Source organism: Ipomoea nil, unplaced genomic scaffold (assembly GCF_001879475.1).
Source record: "Ipomoea nil cultivar Tokyo-kokei standard unplaced genomic scaffold, Asagao_1.1 scaffold1596, whole genome shotgun sequence".
In the NCBI taxonomy this organism is placed as follows: Eukaryota; Viridiplantae; Streptophyta; class Magnoliopsida; order Solanales; family Convolvulaceae; genus Ipomoea; species Ipomoea nil.
The window spans coordinates 2,047,852-2,063,221 of NW_017618024.1; the positions used below are offsets into that span (position 1 = coordinate 2,047,852).

Consider the following 15,370-nt stretch of genomic DNA (forward strand, 5'->3'; position numbering starts at 1 on the left):
GTCAACACAACACCGGCGCCTTGTGCTACTGGACCTATTGTGCCACATTCTCAATTACCACCATTGGAACATGTTCCAGTCCCGGCTCCCTCGGCCCCCGCTCTACCTCTGAGCCCTGTAGCATTGGCTCAGGATCCTGCCCCGCTGGCTATTAAGTAACCCACGAAACGCCGGGCGCGTGTGCGCTAATAGCCTCAAGAAAGAGGTCATGTCATGCGCCTCTGGCACATGACTCATGGCACAGACGAACCATTCTAGGCTCTCAGTGTTACCACCGACCCGACCTGCTACTCACAGGCTATGGGGCATCCAGAGTAGCGAGAGGCCATGGATCAGGAGTTTAATGCGCTTCTCCACAACAGCACATGGCGGTTAGTCCCTGCTGAGCCAAATATGAATGTCATTGGGTGCAAATGGGTCTTCCGCACCAAACGCACTGCAGATGGTAAGGTTGAGTGATATAAGGCCAGGCTGGTTGCCAAAGGGTTTAACCAGGTAGCAGGTGAAGATTTCTTTGACACGTTCAGTTCGGTGGTCAAACCCACGACTGTACGCCTACTGTTATCTATTGCTGTATCCCGGGGCTGGGTCTTACAACAGTTGGACGTTCACAATGCCTTTCTGAATGGGCATATGTCTGAAACTGTTTATATGAAGCAACCACCAGGATACGAGGACCCCACTCATCCTGGGCATGTTTGCCATCTCCAGCGTTCTCTCTATGGGCTCAAACAAGCCCCTCGAGCCTGGTTCAAAAGGTTGCATGACTACCTACTTATTGCTAGTTTTTTGTCCTCTAAAACTGATGTCTCACTTTTTCACTACTCAGCTGGTCAGTCACGGGTCTTTTTACTCATGTATGTGGATGACATCATTATTATGATGGGCGATGGCGCGGCTTTGATCGACACTATTCTTCATCGACTTTTAGCTACTTTCAAGATTCGAGACCTAGGTGCTCCCAGCTTCTTCCTTTGGCATTGAGACACTCAAAGATAACAATGGGGTCCTACTCTCGCAACGCCGGTACATGGGGGATCTATTGAACAGGGCAAGAATGACTGATTGTAAATCTCTGGCTACTCCTGCTGCCGTTAGTCAACCGGTTGCGACTTCTGACCAACCATATGACAACCCCACTCAGTACAGACGCCTAGTTGGGGCACTACAGTATCTCACCATCACCCGTCCGGACCTCTCCTATTCAGTTAACCGGCTATGTCAATTTATGCACTCTCCGACAATTGATCACTAGGCTCTGCTGAAACGTGTGTTACGGTATATCAAAGGCACGCTGCACTTAGGCCTCCGTCTGACCGCCCCGGACTCCACTGCAGTTCACGCCTTTTCGGATTCGGACTGGGCCGATTGTCAAGTGGACAGAAAGAGTACCAGTGGATACGCCGTCTTTTGGGCTCTAACCTCATTTCTTGGCTCTCCAGGAAGCAACGTACGGTGGCCCACTCTTCTACTGAAGCGGAGTATAAGGCCTTAGCCGATGTTTCAGCCGAGGTTACTTGGGTTGTCTCTCTTCTACGAGAACTGGGGTTACATTCTGGTGAACCAGCGACTCGGTGGTGTGATAACTTGGGGGCTACCTATCTCTGTGCCAATCCGGTGTTCCATGCCAAGACTAAGCACATTGAAATTGATTTTCACTTCGTTCGTGACAAGGTTGCCTCTGGCAAGTTCCGAGTCAATTTTGTGTCTACCAAAGATCAGATAGCAGACATTCTCACTAAACTGTTGCCAGGCCCGCGGTTTGCTGCTCTTCGTGACAAGCTTAATGTTGTTCCACACCCACCTTAAGCTTTAGGGGGTGTGTTAGTATTATTGTTATTGTTATTATTATTTCCCTTGTTATTCTAGTGGTTGTGGCTTAGTCTTATGTTACTAGCCTATTAGTTAGGAGTTGTTTACGTTAGTTCTATCTCTTTGTATTGTAATCCTCTTCTGATGTAATTTGTTTTGTTGAATCACAATCTCATCATGTGACCCCAAATCCTTCCCTTTTAGAAATATTCTGAACTGAAATTCCCATACAACCAATATCATCAATCATACATTTAAAGCATAAGAACACAAACACAATCCAATCCCAATCCAAATCCTAGAATTCTAGCAATTCATCATCATCAATAGATAAACAACATACAAATTTGATATGAAATATGAACAAAGAGAAGAAATGTTACCCAAGTCTTCAACCTTTGGTGTTGAAATCCATAGGCAATGTAAAACAATGAATTGTAGGTTTGGAATGTAAATCTAATCTAATAAAATGAAAAGAAAAGATAAAACCTAATCTAAGAGCGCTGATTTGAAAGGTGGGGAAATGGGAAAAAGAGTTCTCCTAAAATGATCCCCTTACAAGCCTTTAAATAGGCTTAAAATCTGAAATTTCATTTTAAGTGTCCCGTCCACGCATGTTGTAAGTCTCGTTGTGAGCTGTGTGGAACTTTCTGGAATTTTTGCCCAAAATGAGAGGTGTAGCCCTTGAGAAGCCCGAACCATAGCCAGGCCACTTGAATTACCTTATTTGGACACTTCTAGCTCAAGATATGATCAATTTACCAAACTGTCGCCGAAATGTCCTGAAATGACAATGTTTTGCTATTTTTCTACGAATGCAATAGAATTAGTCATTAATCCTAATTTCTATCAAATTAAGCTATTTAAGCATGAATTAGGAACAAAGGACTCCCATTATAGCACAATTTGCCTATTAAACACCCTACAAAACATAGCATAATTAGCACTTATCAAGGGGGATTGGTAGTGTCACAAGAGTGGGACAACCCCCGTGTTTTGATTCGGCCTGGCATTAGATCACGAGAGTGGCGTGTTAGTACACCGAATTTGTGTTGGAAATCTTTGAACCCGAAGTTAAGTTTCAAGTCCCTTAATCCTTTGTAGTAGCATAAAATCAATATAGGTTCATTCTAATCCCTACTTTTATATATTTCATTGCATTTCACTATTGCCCTACTATCATTTATCTATTTGTTTAGCTTCCAATGAATGTTTCATTCTTGTGTCTAGTGATTTCATTGGTTAGACCAAACTCAAATCCATGAGGACGATTTTAACCAAATTTATTTTTGTTTGTTCCGCAATTCACTATATTGCACTACAATCACTTTGCTAACTAGACTGCGCTAAATTTCCATAATCTTACATTTGATAGAAAAGAATAAATCCTAATGATCTCATGGTACATATTGATCGCGAGAAATGATAAGAGTTTGGCAGCAAAAGGGAAATTTGACAGTAATGGTTGTGGAAAGGGACAAAACTCATCTAAATGAATGGAGACAAGCTCAAGCGAAGAATGCGTACAGTCCTGCTACAAACTCTGGTTTTGTTGTAAAATGGGACAAATCCCAGTAGGGTGTTTAAAGCTTAAGGTGGATGTTGCACTTAATGAGGTAGAAATATCCACAGTTTTTGTTGGGTTCAGAGAGATGACATGGGAGGGTTCTTGGATGCAAGGAATGACTTTTGGAAGGGTTTGTTTTCTCCTAAGGAAGCTGATGTAATGTCTGTTCGGAAAACCTTAACTTGTTTAATGGTCAAAGGCTTGGATAACGTTTTTGTAGAGATACACTTTGCTGATTATTCAGGGTTTGATCAAATCCATGCCCGGGGACTCTTCTTTTGATCTAATTCTTCTAGATATTGAAGATTTTTTAGCTCAATTTTAAAACACTTGTATCTCTTTTGTCAAGCGATCAACAAATAGGGTTGCCCACATGTTAGCTATGAAATCCTTTTCTAGCTCTGATTGTCGGGAGTGAATGTTTTTCCCTTCTCTTTTCATTTTTATTGATCTTATGTTGGATTGATTAGAGAAACATTTGTTATTCAGTTTCAACAGAACAGAGATACAGGAGAGTATATGAAACTATGCCACTATTATCTCCTATCTAATAGCCTAGTCAAATAAGACTTATTCTAATACATAATATAACTAGACTTAGGATTACAAATAATAATAACAAATAATAACATTACTAACACACCCCCTCAAGCACAAGGTAGGTGAGAAACCACATTGAGCTTGAACCGTAGCGCTGTAAAACGCGGTCCTGGTAGCGGTTTGGTGAAGACATCTACGAGCTGATCCTTAGTTGAAACATAGTTGACAATGAATTCCCCGGTTGCAACCTTGTCCCGGACAAAGTGATAGTCGATCTCAACATGCTTCGTCCGTGCGTGGAAAACTGGATTGGTACAAAGATACGTGGCACCCAAGTTGTCACACCAAATGCTGGAAGGTTGACTGTCATGCAGACCTAGCTCACGAAGCAAAGACACAACCCAGGTCACCTCAGCCGCAACGTCGGCTAAGACTTTATATTCAGCTTCGGTAGACGAGCGAGCTACGGTGCGTTGCTTCCTGGACTGCCAAGAGATGAGATTATCCCCAAGAAACACCGCGTAACCACTAGTGCTCTTCCTGTCTTTAGGACAGCCGGCCCAGTCAGAATCCGAGTAGGCATGTATAGTAGTAGTCGGTGAAGCCGAGATTCTCAATCCATACGCAAGAGTACCCTTGATATAGCGCAATACACGCTTAGCCAAGGCCCAATGATCCATAGTCGGTGCATGCATGAACTGACACAATCGGTTGACTGAGAAGGAGAGGTCTGGACGCCTGATAGTCAGATACTGAAGCGCCCCTACTATCCGACGATACTGTGTGAGATTGTCGAACGGTTCATCTGACGCGGTAACTGGTTTAGTGACGGCAGCTGGAGTAGTGAGTGGCTTGCAATCAGACATCCCAGCACGTCCGAGGAGATCTGTCATGTAACGCCGCTGAGATAGAACTATACCACCTTTAGTATCAACTGTCTCGATGCCCAAGAAGAAACTCGGTTTGCCTAGGTCCCGAATTTTAAAGGTAGTTGCCAGACGAGTCAGCAGAGTATCTACAGCTCTTGCATCGTGCCCCATTACAATGATATCATCTACATAGACTAGTAGATAAACTTTTGAGGCGCCAGAAGTGGTGTAGAAGAGGGACACATCTGTTTTGGACGATGAAAAACCTGCAGATATTAAGAAATCGTGAAGCCGCTTGAACCACGCCCTGGGTGCCTGTTTAAGGTCATAGAGCGAGCGTTGCAAGTAGCAAACATGGCCAGGGTGAGTCGGGTCTTCATACCCTGGTGGCTGCTTCATGTATACAATCTCAGCCAAGTGGCCATTTAGAAAGGCGTTGTGAACATCTAACTGACGTAGAGTCCACTTGCGGGAGACGGAAAGGGAGAACAGGATTCGAACCGTAGTGGGTTTCACCACTGGGCTAAAAGTGTCGAAAAAATCCTCCCCGGCCACTTGGTTAAAGCCTTTGGCCACAAGACGGGCTTTGTAGCGTTCAATCGAGCCGTCAGCGGTGCGTTTGGTGCGGAACACCCATTTGCATCCAATGATATTCATATTAGGCTCCGGTGGAACAAGTTTCCAAGTATTATTGTGGAGCAGGGCATTGAATTCCTGGTCCATAGCATCCCGCCATTGCGGATGCCCAACCGCTTGAGAATAGCACGTCGGATCTACCGACGCGGTAAGAGCCTGAAAAACCTCGGGAGCGACTCTAGTCATGTGCCGGAGACGCATGACATGCCCTTGGTCTGGTGGATGTACCCGAGTGCGTTTCCGAGCCCGAGGTGGTGCGGTGTGAGTGATGGCCAAGCAAGGAGGTTCCTGAGCAATCGGGACCGCCTCAGTCACAGGAGAAGGCCCGGGTTCACAAACAGGAGCTTGTAGCAGCGGAACAATAGGACCAGAAGCCCATGGCAAAGGAGTGGGCGACGGGACCTGCTGCATTGTACCTGTATTAAAAGGGAACACACATTCGTCAAACCGCACATGGCGGCAGATATAGGTTTTCCCACTAGATAGATCCATACATCTGTACCCCCTATAGGACGGTGGGTAACCTAGGAAGATACAAGGGGTGGAGCGGTATTCTATCTTGTGCCGATTGTAAGGCCGAAGATAGGGATAACACTGACACCCGAAGACACGAAGGAACTGATATGGAGGTGGCTTTTTGTAGAGACGTGAGTACAGGCTATCAAAATTTAGAACTTTGGTTGGAAGATAATTGATTAGGCAAGTGGCAGTTTCAAAAGCAAAGTCCCAATATTGTTGCGGGACGTTGCCTTGGGCAAGGAGAGCCAACCCGGTTTCCACAATATGGCGGTTACGGCGTTCAACTCTCCCTTTCTGTTCGTGCGTGTACGCACACGACTGCCTGTGATTAATACCTAGAGATTGGAACGTGACACTTAATTTGCGGTATTCACCCCCTAGGTCGGATTGAATAGACTTGATAGAGCGCGAAAATTGCCGCTCTACTAACACACGAAAAATGTCAAAAACTTTATAAATGTCTGATTTTACCCGTAATGGATAAAACCAGCAGAAACGAGTGAAATCGTCAACAAATAATACAAAGTATCTAAAACCACTAAACGACACTACAGGTGCAGGACCCCATATATCTGTATAAAGCAAGTCTAGTACATTTTGGCTTGAACTTTGAATATTTTCGAGTTTAAAACGTGATGACTTGCCGAGATGGCAAGCCTTACATGACTCAATATTTTTGACATTATTTGACTCAACCGGGCAGCTTTGGAGAATTTTATTTTGAACCACGGTATGCGGATGATCGAGCCTGCGATGCCAGACTTCGGGCGTTGCACGAGAGGTGACAAAAGCAAACTGACTCCGGGACACAGGAAGCTTGTACAGACCGCCAGCTGTAGACCCCTTAAGAAGTATGGCCTTGGTTTTGGAATCCTTCACAAAGAAACAATTGTTATGAAACTCAAAATAAACCGCATTATCACTAGTGAATTTTTGCACAGATAATAACGGGACAGTTAATGAAGGAACATGTAAAACGTTTGACAGGAATAAGTGTTTAGATTTTGATGGGATAGATGTATGGCCTATTTGTGAGATCGCCAAACCTGCCCCGTTTCCAACTCTGAGAGTGTCAGCACCCTCATAGTCCTCCGAGTGTGTTAACATCCCGGCATCCGGTGTGGCATGCGCGGTAGCGCCCGTATCGGGATACCATGCATCGGCCAGTGGTACAGGGCTCGCAGGTACATCTCCCGAAACAGCTACATTTGCCTGCGCCGGGGGTTGAGTGGTATACCGTTTATAACAGTAAACTGCGGTATGCCCCTGAGCCCGACAAATCTGACATCGTGGAGGTCCCCGGCCACCACGACCTCGGCGTCCACCACTGCCCGACGCGCCGTGGTTACCGTGCACGCCGCCTTGCCCTGCGCGTCCACGTCCTGCGTACATGGCTGCATGTGACGCTGCTGGAACACCATCGCCAACCTGCAGGTAGTCATCGGCCAAAATAAAATCTACGGCCTGTAAATAATCCGCTAATTGCGGCAGGGAAATCGGCGTGTTGGCGGTGAGAGATGCAGCATAGGCGCGATACTCCGGGCGAAGTCCGCGTAGAACATATAAGTTCTGTTTGCGAAGAGAGAGGGGCTGCCCAGCCTGTGCGAGAGCTTCCACGAGTAATTCGGCCCTGCCGAGATATTCTGATGTCGGCGTGCCTCCTTGCCGCAAGGACTGAAACTGCCCGAGCAAGCTCAGACATCTTGCTTGGGTACTGGAACCGAGAGCTGTGCAGATGGATTGCCATACTTCTGCAGCTGTGTTGCGCCCAACAGCCAGGTGAAGAACCTCGTCAGACATTGACGAGATAAGAAGAGAAAGGATCGACTGATCCTGTTGAACCCAGGCTTTGTGCGCCGGATTCGGGGTTGGAGTCGCTGTTGTCGTGCCGGAATCGGAGGTCCCAGTCGGTGGAGAAACAACGGTAGGAGGCGGGCACAGTGAGGTACCATCCACAAAGCCGAGCAGGTCCTGTCCGCGAAGAAACGGAATAAGCTGGGTGCGCCAGAATAAAAAGTTTCGGGACGTCAACTTCATAGAGATGAAGTGATGAGCGCCCGTAAGGGAATTGTTACCAGACGAGGATGAGCCACCGCCGGCGGAAATTGTTCTCTCGGAGGAATTGGATGACATTTGCGGTGGTGGTGGGAGTTTTGCGGTGGTTTTGTCGAAAACAGAGAGAGAGAATGGATCGACGTTTGGCTGATACCAGATTAGAGAAACATTTGTTATTCAGTTTCAACAGAACAGATATACAGGAGAGTATATGAAACTATGCCACTATTATCTCCTATCTAATAGCCTAGTCAAATAAGACTTATTCTAATACATAATATAACTAGACTTAGGATTACAAATAATAATAACAAATAATAACATTACTAACAGGATTGTAGTGAATGAATGGCTCTTTTTTTTTTCAAAAAAAAAAAAAAATCATGTTAGTGAAGGAAAATAACAATTAAAAAAAATTACGGTATATTATTTAAAGAATCATTAGTATATAGATCTTCATAGATATACAAATTATTAAGCATATTTTTATTAATTTTTTACTTATTTTATTTCCTCGCAACGGCCCTACTTCTCGTATAACAGCACTTAAAAAACACAAATAAATTATTCCATTTAATTTATTTTTAAAAGAAAAATAGCATGCACATACCAATAGTGCCTTTTGGCTAAACTTGATGATGCTACTAAGTGGAGAAGAATTTGATTAGAATTACAATTCTTTTTGCGACCCGGCCCGATCCCCACCATCTATATAAAGTCCAAACCCATTACCACCCCCATAACTCCATCTTTAGCCAATAACATTCTTACCCAACTCACGACCTACTAATCAAACATTAAATATATAACTAATGCCTTTTTAACTTCGTCCATGACGGATACCGTGATGTTTACTAGGTTCATTTTATATCATTATTTAATATTTATAAATATATAGGAATATGTTCTGGTACGGAAATGCTCCAGGTGAAAAATGGGATTAGATCTGAACTGTTGATCAAAGATAGATGAACAGCTCAAATTAATGATTTTTTTTTTTAAAAAAAAAACACGCGCCTGGCATTCATTTTCTTCATATTTACTCCAAAGATAACAACTCCACCCTTTGTTATTATATTGCTATCAATTTTGTTTTCTTTTGAATTAGATCATTTTGAACTTCGGAACCAAAACTGAAAAAATTCAATGTACTATTGAATGAAAAAAAAAAAAAAAACCTGTAAAAATGGCGCACCTTAAGAAGAAAAACAATGCACCTAAAGCTTTAGACTGACACACCTTAAGAAAGAGAACAACGCACCTTAAGAAGAAAAACCACGCACCTAAAGCTTTAGGCCGACGCACCTTAAGTTTCAACAACTGACGCACCTTAAGCACACAAACAACACACCTCAAAAAAGGAAAACAACGCACCTTAAGAAGGAAAAACCACGCACCTAAAGTTTTAGGCCGACGCACCTTAAGTTTCAACAACTAACATACCTTAAGCACACAATCCACGCACCTTAAGAAGGAAAATCACGCACTTAAAGCTATAGAATAACGCACTTAAAGCTATACACTAACGCACTTAAGTTTCAACAACTGACGCACCTTAAGCACACAACACAAAAACCACGCACCTTAAGAAATAAAATCACACACTTTAAATTTGACCAAGATGCCAAATTACCACCGCGTTTTTTTAAAAAATTTTGTTAATCTTGGACGTTGATCTTGCCAAGATCAATGGCTCTCAACTCACCCATGGGAATCCATATATAGTAAGGTTCAAATGCGACGGTATCTTACGGTGCGGCGTCACCAATATTTCAACAAATATACATCATCAACGTTAGGAAAATACACCACATAAACACACACAAATTAGGTAATTAAGCATCACCAAAAACACACCATTAGGTATGAGTAAAAACACCATACAGTGGGGGTGGTGAGTTATATGGTGCATTTTTTTTGGATCTGTTGTGTATTTTTTTATTTTTTATTTTGCATTTCATTATAGTGTGTTTCCCTTACACTGTTAGTGCATGTTGTTAATATTGTTGGTGTATTATGAAATTCAGTCTCATCGCCGCACCTAAAGTCCTTGCCGCATTTGAAAACTTTCCAATATATATATATATATATATATATATATATATATATATATATATATATATTCAATTTCAAATACGAATTAACTTCGTCAGGGCTGGCACTATCCATCATTGAAAGTGAACGAATATTTTATATACTTAGAAATGATTGGGTATGTGACAATACTAATTAAAGTTAAAAATTATCACATGTCAATCACATGAGAATTTATTTTTATTCTCAATTTTAATAAAGTTTTTGTTAGGATTAACCGCTTACCACAATGTCAAAATTTATAACCTATAGTAAAAGTTCAATTTTTATTTCTTTATAGACTGCCTTCACATTTTCGCGAAGTAGGTGTTGAATCACCAACTCCCGTCAAACAATCTCTCTAGTCACATACTGCTTGACTTGGTCCTTAGGGGCATCAACTCAACACTTTGACTTTGGTATCAAGTCGTCAAATCTTGGAATTTACAGTTAGCTAGAATGCGTACATACACTATATATATGTGTGTGAATTGCACATTTCCACTCCCATTAGACTCTCTCAGTCATAAACCTCAGTGAAATCCTTTAGCTCCTCTTCCTCTTCACCACATTGACATTCATATAGTGTTCGATATCAGATATCAGCACATTTATCTACATCTATATCTATATCTATCTACATATATACACACACACCACCCACCCCCATCTTGGAGGCGCCTGCTGGTTATGTGCTATCTGCCCCGCAGCCTTCGCTCAAACACTTACTCACCAATTCAGGGCTTTCCTTGATTAATTAGCTCATTCTCCCAGTTTCTCAATCTCTCTTCTGGATAACATTTCATACTTATCCCCTCCCAAAATCCTTCCATCTCTCTCTTCTGAATATACATCACTGGCTGGAATTGTTTTGTTTTCACCTGATGGGTTTCTTCAATTGTGGCCTTCTTTCGCATGCTTCAAACGTGGGTAAATAGTTGGGGGAATATTAATATATATAGTCGATATATATTGGTTTCTGCGCTGGGAAGGGAAGAAGTTAATTGTGTTGATATCTATGGACTATTTGAGAGAACTGGAAGGTAAGAGAGCTCATGATCATCGGTATAATAGTAAGATGATGAGTAAGAAGGCGTGCGTATGGGTGCCGGGGCCGATCATAGTGGGGGCGGGGCCGTCGGGGCTGGCGGCGGCGGCGTGTTTGAAGGAGAAAGGGGTGGCGCCGGCGGTGGTGCTGGAGAGATCCAATTGCATAGCCTCTTTGTGGCAGCTCAAAACCTACAGCCGCCTCTGCCTCCACCTCCCAAAACAATTCTGCGAGCTCCCACTCATGCCCTTCCGGCCAACTCTCCCGACGTACCCGACCAAACAAGACTTCATTCAGTACCTAGAGGACTACGCCGACCGGTTCGACATCCGGCCGGTTTTCAACACCACCGTCCGGTCAGCCGAGTTCGACCGGAGCGTCGGGTTTTGGCGGGTGAAGACGACGAAAAGAACGACGGGAAATAATAAAGACGAAGTAGAAGAGGAAACAGAAGTTGAGTACATCTCCCGGTGGGTGATCGCGGCGACTGGGGAGAATGCGGAGGCGGTGATTCCGGCGATCGACGGAATGGAGGAGTTTTCCGGGCAGATTATCCACACGAGTTTGTACAAAAGCGGGGATGTTTTTAGGGGAAAGAGGGTTTTGGTGGTTGGGTGTGGGAATTCGGGAATGGAGGTGTGTTTGGATCTCTGCAATCATAATGCCACCCCTTCACTAGTGGTCCGAGATACAGTAAGAACATAAAAAACCCTATTTTCTTTTCTTTTTTTTTTCTTTTTTTTTTTTTCAAAAAAAAAAAAGATCACATCATTTACTGTATATGATCCTAAAAAGCAAATCCATTACAAGCTTTTGTTTATGTTTTTTTGTCCCTTCAACCTTTGAATTTGAAGGATTTTTTCAAACCAAAAAAAAAAAAATCTCCCATTTCTAACTTTCTTTTCACTGTATCATAGTATGTGTAAAGTTGGGTTTTACGATAATACCCGATTTGGTCTTTCGACTATTAGAATTTCACCACTTTGATTCTCAAATTTTAAATTTGCTCAAGTTCATTTTTAACTGTGCAATTTTGACCTAAAATAGTCTTTGGTTTAAGATTATTTTTTGATGACCATTTTGGTTAATAATTGCATAGTTAGGGATGAAATTGAGCAAGTTTAAAAATCGATCATTAAATTAAAGTGGTAAAATCCTAATAATTGAGGGACCATATGAGTATTAACTCTTTAATAAAATTACAATATTATTTTAAATTTCATCCCTTTTACCCCACTAATTCAAGAAAACACTAGTCATGTTAATATCTTTTAATTTGTTTTTTGTTTTTTTTTTGGTTTTTTTTTTTTTTTTACTGAATTTTTTTGAAGGTGAGTTATGGGTGTGTAGTGAGTTCAAGTTCCAATAGTAATTAGTTTTGAAAATGGGTGAATTATATTTTAACAATAGTATGCTTTTTTTGGCATGGTAATATAATCCATTCAGCTTATATACAATGAACTAGTATTATGATTAGTGTGGTATCTTTGCTGTAATTTTTCACTTTCTTGGAACTCCCAAGCATGCGCAAACAGGATTTGCCCACAAATTTTATTTATTTATTTATATTATTATATATTCATTTGCCTGTTTATGTACATCACCCCACGAAAAGTATGATTAGATATTATATTATTATTATGAATACAAATAAATAAAGAGTTTTCGTTTCTGAGATGTAAAATGGTGTCTAAATACTGTAAAAAGAAATTGCGATATCAACTACTAGCTGGGGAGTTTAAAAACCAGTAAAACCCACACTGTAAAGACTGCCTTTTTAGCATTAAAAAGCTAAAAGAAAAAGGAAAAAGCAAATGCAGTTATGGCCCCTGGTGAAAAAAGGGGCAGCCAAAAACCATCACCTCCATAATGGCAAGTTGATGATGCCCTTTGTGTTTCTGCTCCCACCAAATTTCACTTTTTTAGCCTTTTCCCCTCATATATATATATATATATATATATATATATATATATATATATATATATATATATATATATATATATATGTTTTAAATCCTTTTTTTAAAACAAATTATTTTTTGTCAAGCACTTGTGAACTCCCATATGGGAGGCTGTGAGTTCGAGCTTTAGTATGGGGTATTGTGAGTTCGAGCCTTAGTGGAGGCATTATTAGCTCTTTGTGCTTCAGTTGGTTGAGAAAGTAATAAACAGATACTACATTGTAATAGAGTCAGCGCAGCATCCAAAAAAACAAATTATTATTATTTTTTTTTGGAAAAAATATTTATAATCTTTTACCTTTTTTAATTAGGTGCACATCCTACCACGAGAGATGCTGGGAAGATCAACTTTCGGGTTGTCCATGTGGTTACTGAAGTGGTTACCCATGCGACTTGTCGACCGGTTCTTGTTGGCCGTTTCCTGGCTAATGCTCGGCGACACGGCGCAGTTCGGGCTGGACCGCCCGCGGATGGGCCCGCTCGAGCTCAAGAACCTCTCCGGGAAGACGCCGGTCCTCGACGTCGGAACACTGGCCAAGATCAAAAGTGGAGACATCAAGGTACAATACCTAATTTGCAAAATATCAAATCAATTCTCATTCTTTTTCTTTCTCCCTTTACTTTCTTTTCGATCACTTTTTTTTTTTTTTTTCTCTTTGAAATGTAAAATCGTTACAATATTTAACTGAATTGACAATTATTATATATATATATATAATCCTTGAAGGAAATACTCCCCTTTTATTCTCTTTTAAGGAGGCACTAAATCTTCTTTCTTTTCACTTTTGTTATGCCCATTTTTAGTGTCTTTTAGTTCCTATCACATGATCTTTCTTAGTCATCCTCAATCATTGCAAATATATTGCACTCGCAGCAGCATATCAAGCTTTTTACTAGTTTTGCCTAAACAAATCACTAACTCAAGAAAACATTAACCCAAGATTTTTCATTTATTTTTAGTCCAATAACATTGGAGTTTTGTGTATTCCCTTTGTAGAAAATGAAAAAAAAAAAAAAAAAAAAAAAAAGTAATGCAATCATATAAGCATCCTTACTGTTACCTAGGGTACACTACAGTAATACTTATCGTATCATTTACGTTTTTTTATCTATTCGAAAAGTGAGTTATAAATGTCAATAATGCAGGTATATCCCGGCATACAAAGATTAAAGCGCCACACGGTTGAATTTGAGAATGGGAAAGATGAACATTTTGATGCAATAATCTTAGCAACCGGATACAAAAGCAATGTGCCCTCTTGGTTAAAGGTACATATATACTTTGTTCTCTCCCACCCCCTACTTGGGTTTCAATTATGTGCTGAACCAATACAAGTGAAAAAAGGCAAAAAAGGGTATTGAATTCACAGTTTAATTGGGTTGAATTTGTACTTAGGAAAGAGAGATGTTCTCGGAGAAAGATGGTTTACCTAAAAGGCCATTTCCGAATGGTTGGAAGGGAGAATGTGGGCTATATGCCGTGGGGTTCACAAAGCGTGGATTGCTAGGTGCATCCATGGATGCCAAGAGAATTGCTGAGGACATCAAAGAATATGAATTGAAGCTAAACATCATCTGACGCCCATTCCTCCTCGTTAACCTACGATGACGAAAACTATAAACAATTTTTTTTTCCATTCTCCGGGGAAAAAAGAAAAAGAAAAATCAAAAGAAAAAAACATGTCGTTTTTTTTTTTTTTTTTTTTTTTTTTTTTTTTTTTGGTGATAGCAGGAAAAAAAATTTATAGGGTTTGACTGAGTTTCAATCAGCTGGAGATTTTCATCAATGGTGAAATTTTGGTGGTACCAATTTGCACAAAAGAGAAAATATGGGTACCAAACAAATACAAAAATCTTCAAATCACCAATCCCCATACATCTTGTACATTTTTCGATTTTTCTCTAATTAGTTAGGTTTGACTTTTTATTTAGGTCAATTTCTAATTTGCATTTAAAATTTTAGCCTTTTTTTTCTGGGATTTTGAGCGATGGGTTGGCAATATAGAAATCTGATGATTTTGTCATTATTTTCTATTATATTAATTTGATTTTTTTTCTTCTTCTGTCTCTTTGAATTTTTTAAAAAAATATATAATTATTTCTTGAAATTTCTTGGGTCATTGTTAGAATTGTGAGGTTGATGAATTTCCATGTAGGATTTTGGTATTATATTGTATGGAGATGAGTTGATGAAGGAGTATTTAATACGATGGCGAAATTTAGGTACAGAAATTCTCTATGATCACTTGTGCAATCACAATCTTTAATTAGTTTCTGCCAATTTCTGCTG

General features: G+C 40.8%; 3 protein-coding genes across 3 annotated transcripts; 1 reads left to right on the forward strand and 2 right to left on the reverse strand.

Annotated features, from left to right (window-relative positions):
* Positions 1-3,860: 3,860 nt before the first annotated feature.
* Positions 3,861-5,187, reverse strand: LOC109190944 (uncharacterized mitochondrial protein AtMg00810-like). Its single transcript, XM_019341543.1, has 2 exons — positions 4,051-5,187; positions 3,861-3,926 (listed from the first exon to the last, which is right to left on the reverse strand). Exons 1-2 carry the CDS (start codon positions 5,185-5,187, stop codon positions 3,861-3,863), a joined length of 1,203 nt encoding a protein of 400 aa, XP_019197088.1.
* LOC109190958 (uncharacterized mitochondrial protein AtMg00820-like) lies at positions 5,146-6,675 on the reverse strand. The gene is made up of 2 exons (XM_019341549.1): positions 5,297-6,675; positions 5,146-5,229 (listed from the first exon to the last, which is right to left on the reverse strand). Exons 1-2 carry the CDS (start codon positions 5,914-5,916, stop codon positions 5,214-5,216), a joined length of 636 nt encoding a protein of 211 aa, XP_019197094.1. The 5' UTR covers positions 5,917-6,675; the 3' UTR covers positions 5,146-5,213.
* Positions 6,676-10,564: 3,889 nt separating this feature from the next.
* LOC109190905 (indole-3-pyruvate monooxygenase YUCCA6-like) lies at positions 10,565-15,123 on the forward strand. Its single transcript, XM_019341507.1, has 4 exons — positions 10,565-11,812; positions 13,392-13,640; positions 14,227-14,349; positions 14,477-15,123. Exons 1-4 carry the CDS (start codon positions 11,090-11,092, stop codon positions 14,657-14,659), a joined length of 1,278 nt encoding a protein of 425 aa, XP_019197052.1. The 5' UTR covers positions 10,565-11,089; the 3' UTR covers positions 14,660-15,123.
* Positions 15,124-15,370: the final 247 nt, after the last annotated feature.

Coding starts and splice junctions, on each gene's coding strand:
- LOC109190944 (XM_019341543.1), bottom strand. CDS start 5,187: ATGAAGCAGCCACCAGGGTATGAAGACCCGACTCACCCTGGCCATGTT. Junction 3,927..4,050: donor TACGGTTCAAGCTCAATGTG/GTTTCTCACCTA, acceptor CTAGGCTATTAG/ATAGGAGATAATAGTGGCAT.
- LOC109190958 (XM_019341549.1), bottom strand. CDS start 5,916: ATGGATCTATCTAGTGGGAAAACCTATATCTGCCGCCATGTGCGGTTT.
- LOC109190905 (XM_019341507.1), top strand. CDS start 11,090: ATGGACTATTTGAGAGAACTGGAAGGTAAGAGAGCTCATGATCATCGG. Junction 11,813..13,391: donor CACTAGTGGTCCGAGATACA/GTAAGAACATAA, acceptor TTTTTTAATTAG/GTGCACATCCTACCACGAGA. Junction 13,641..14,226: donor TCAAAAGTGGAGACATCAAG/GTACAATACCTA, acceptor TCAATAATGCAG/GTATATCCCGGCATACAAAG.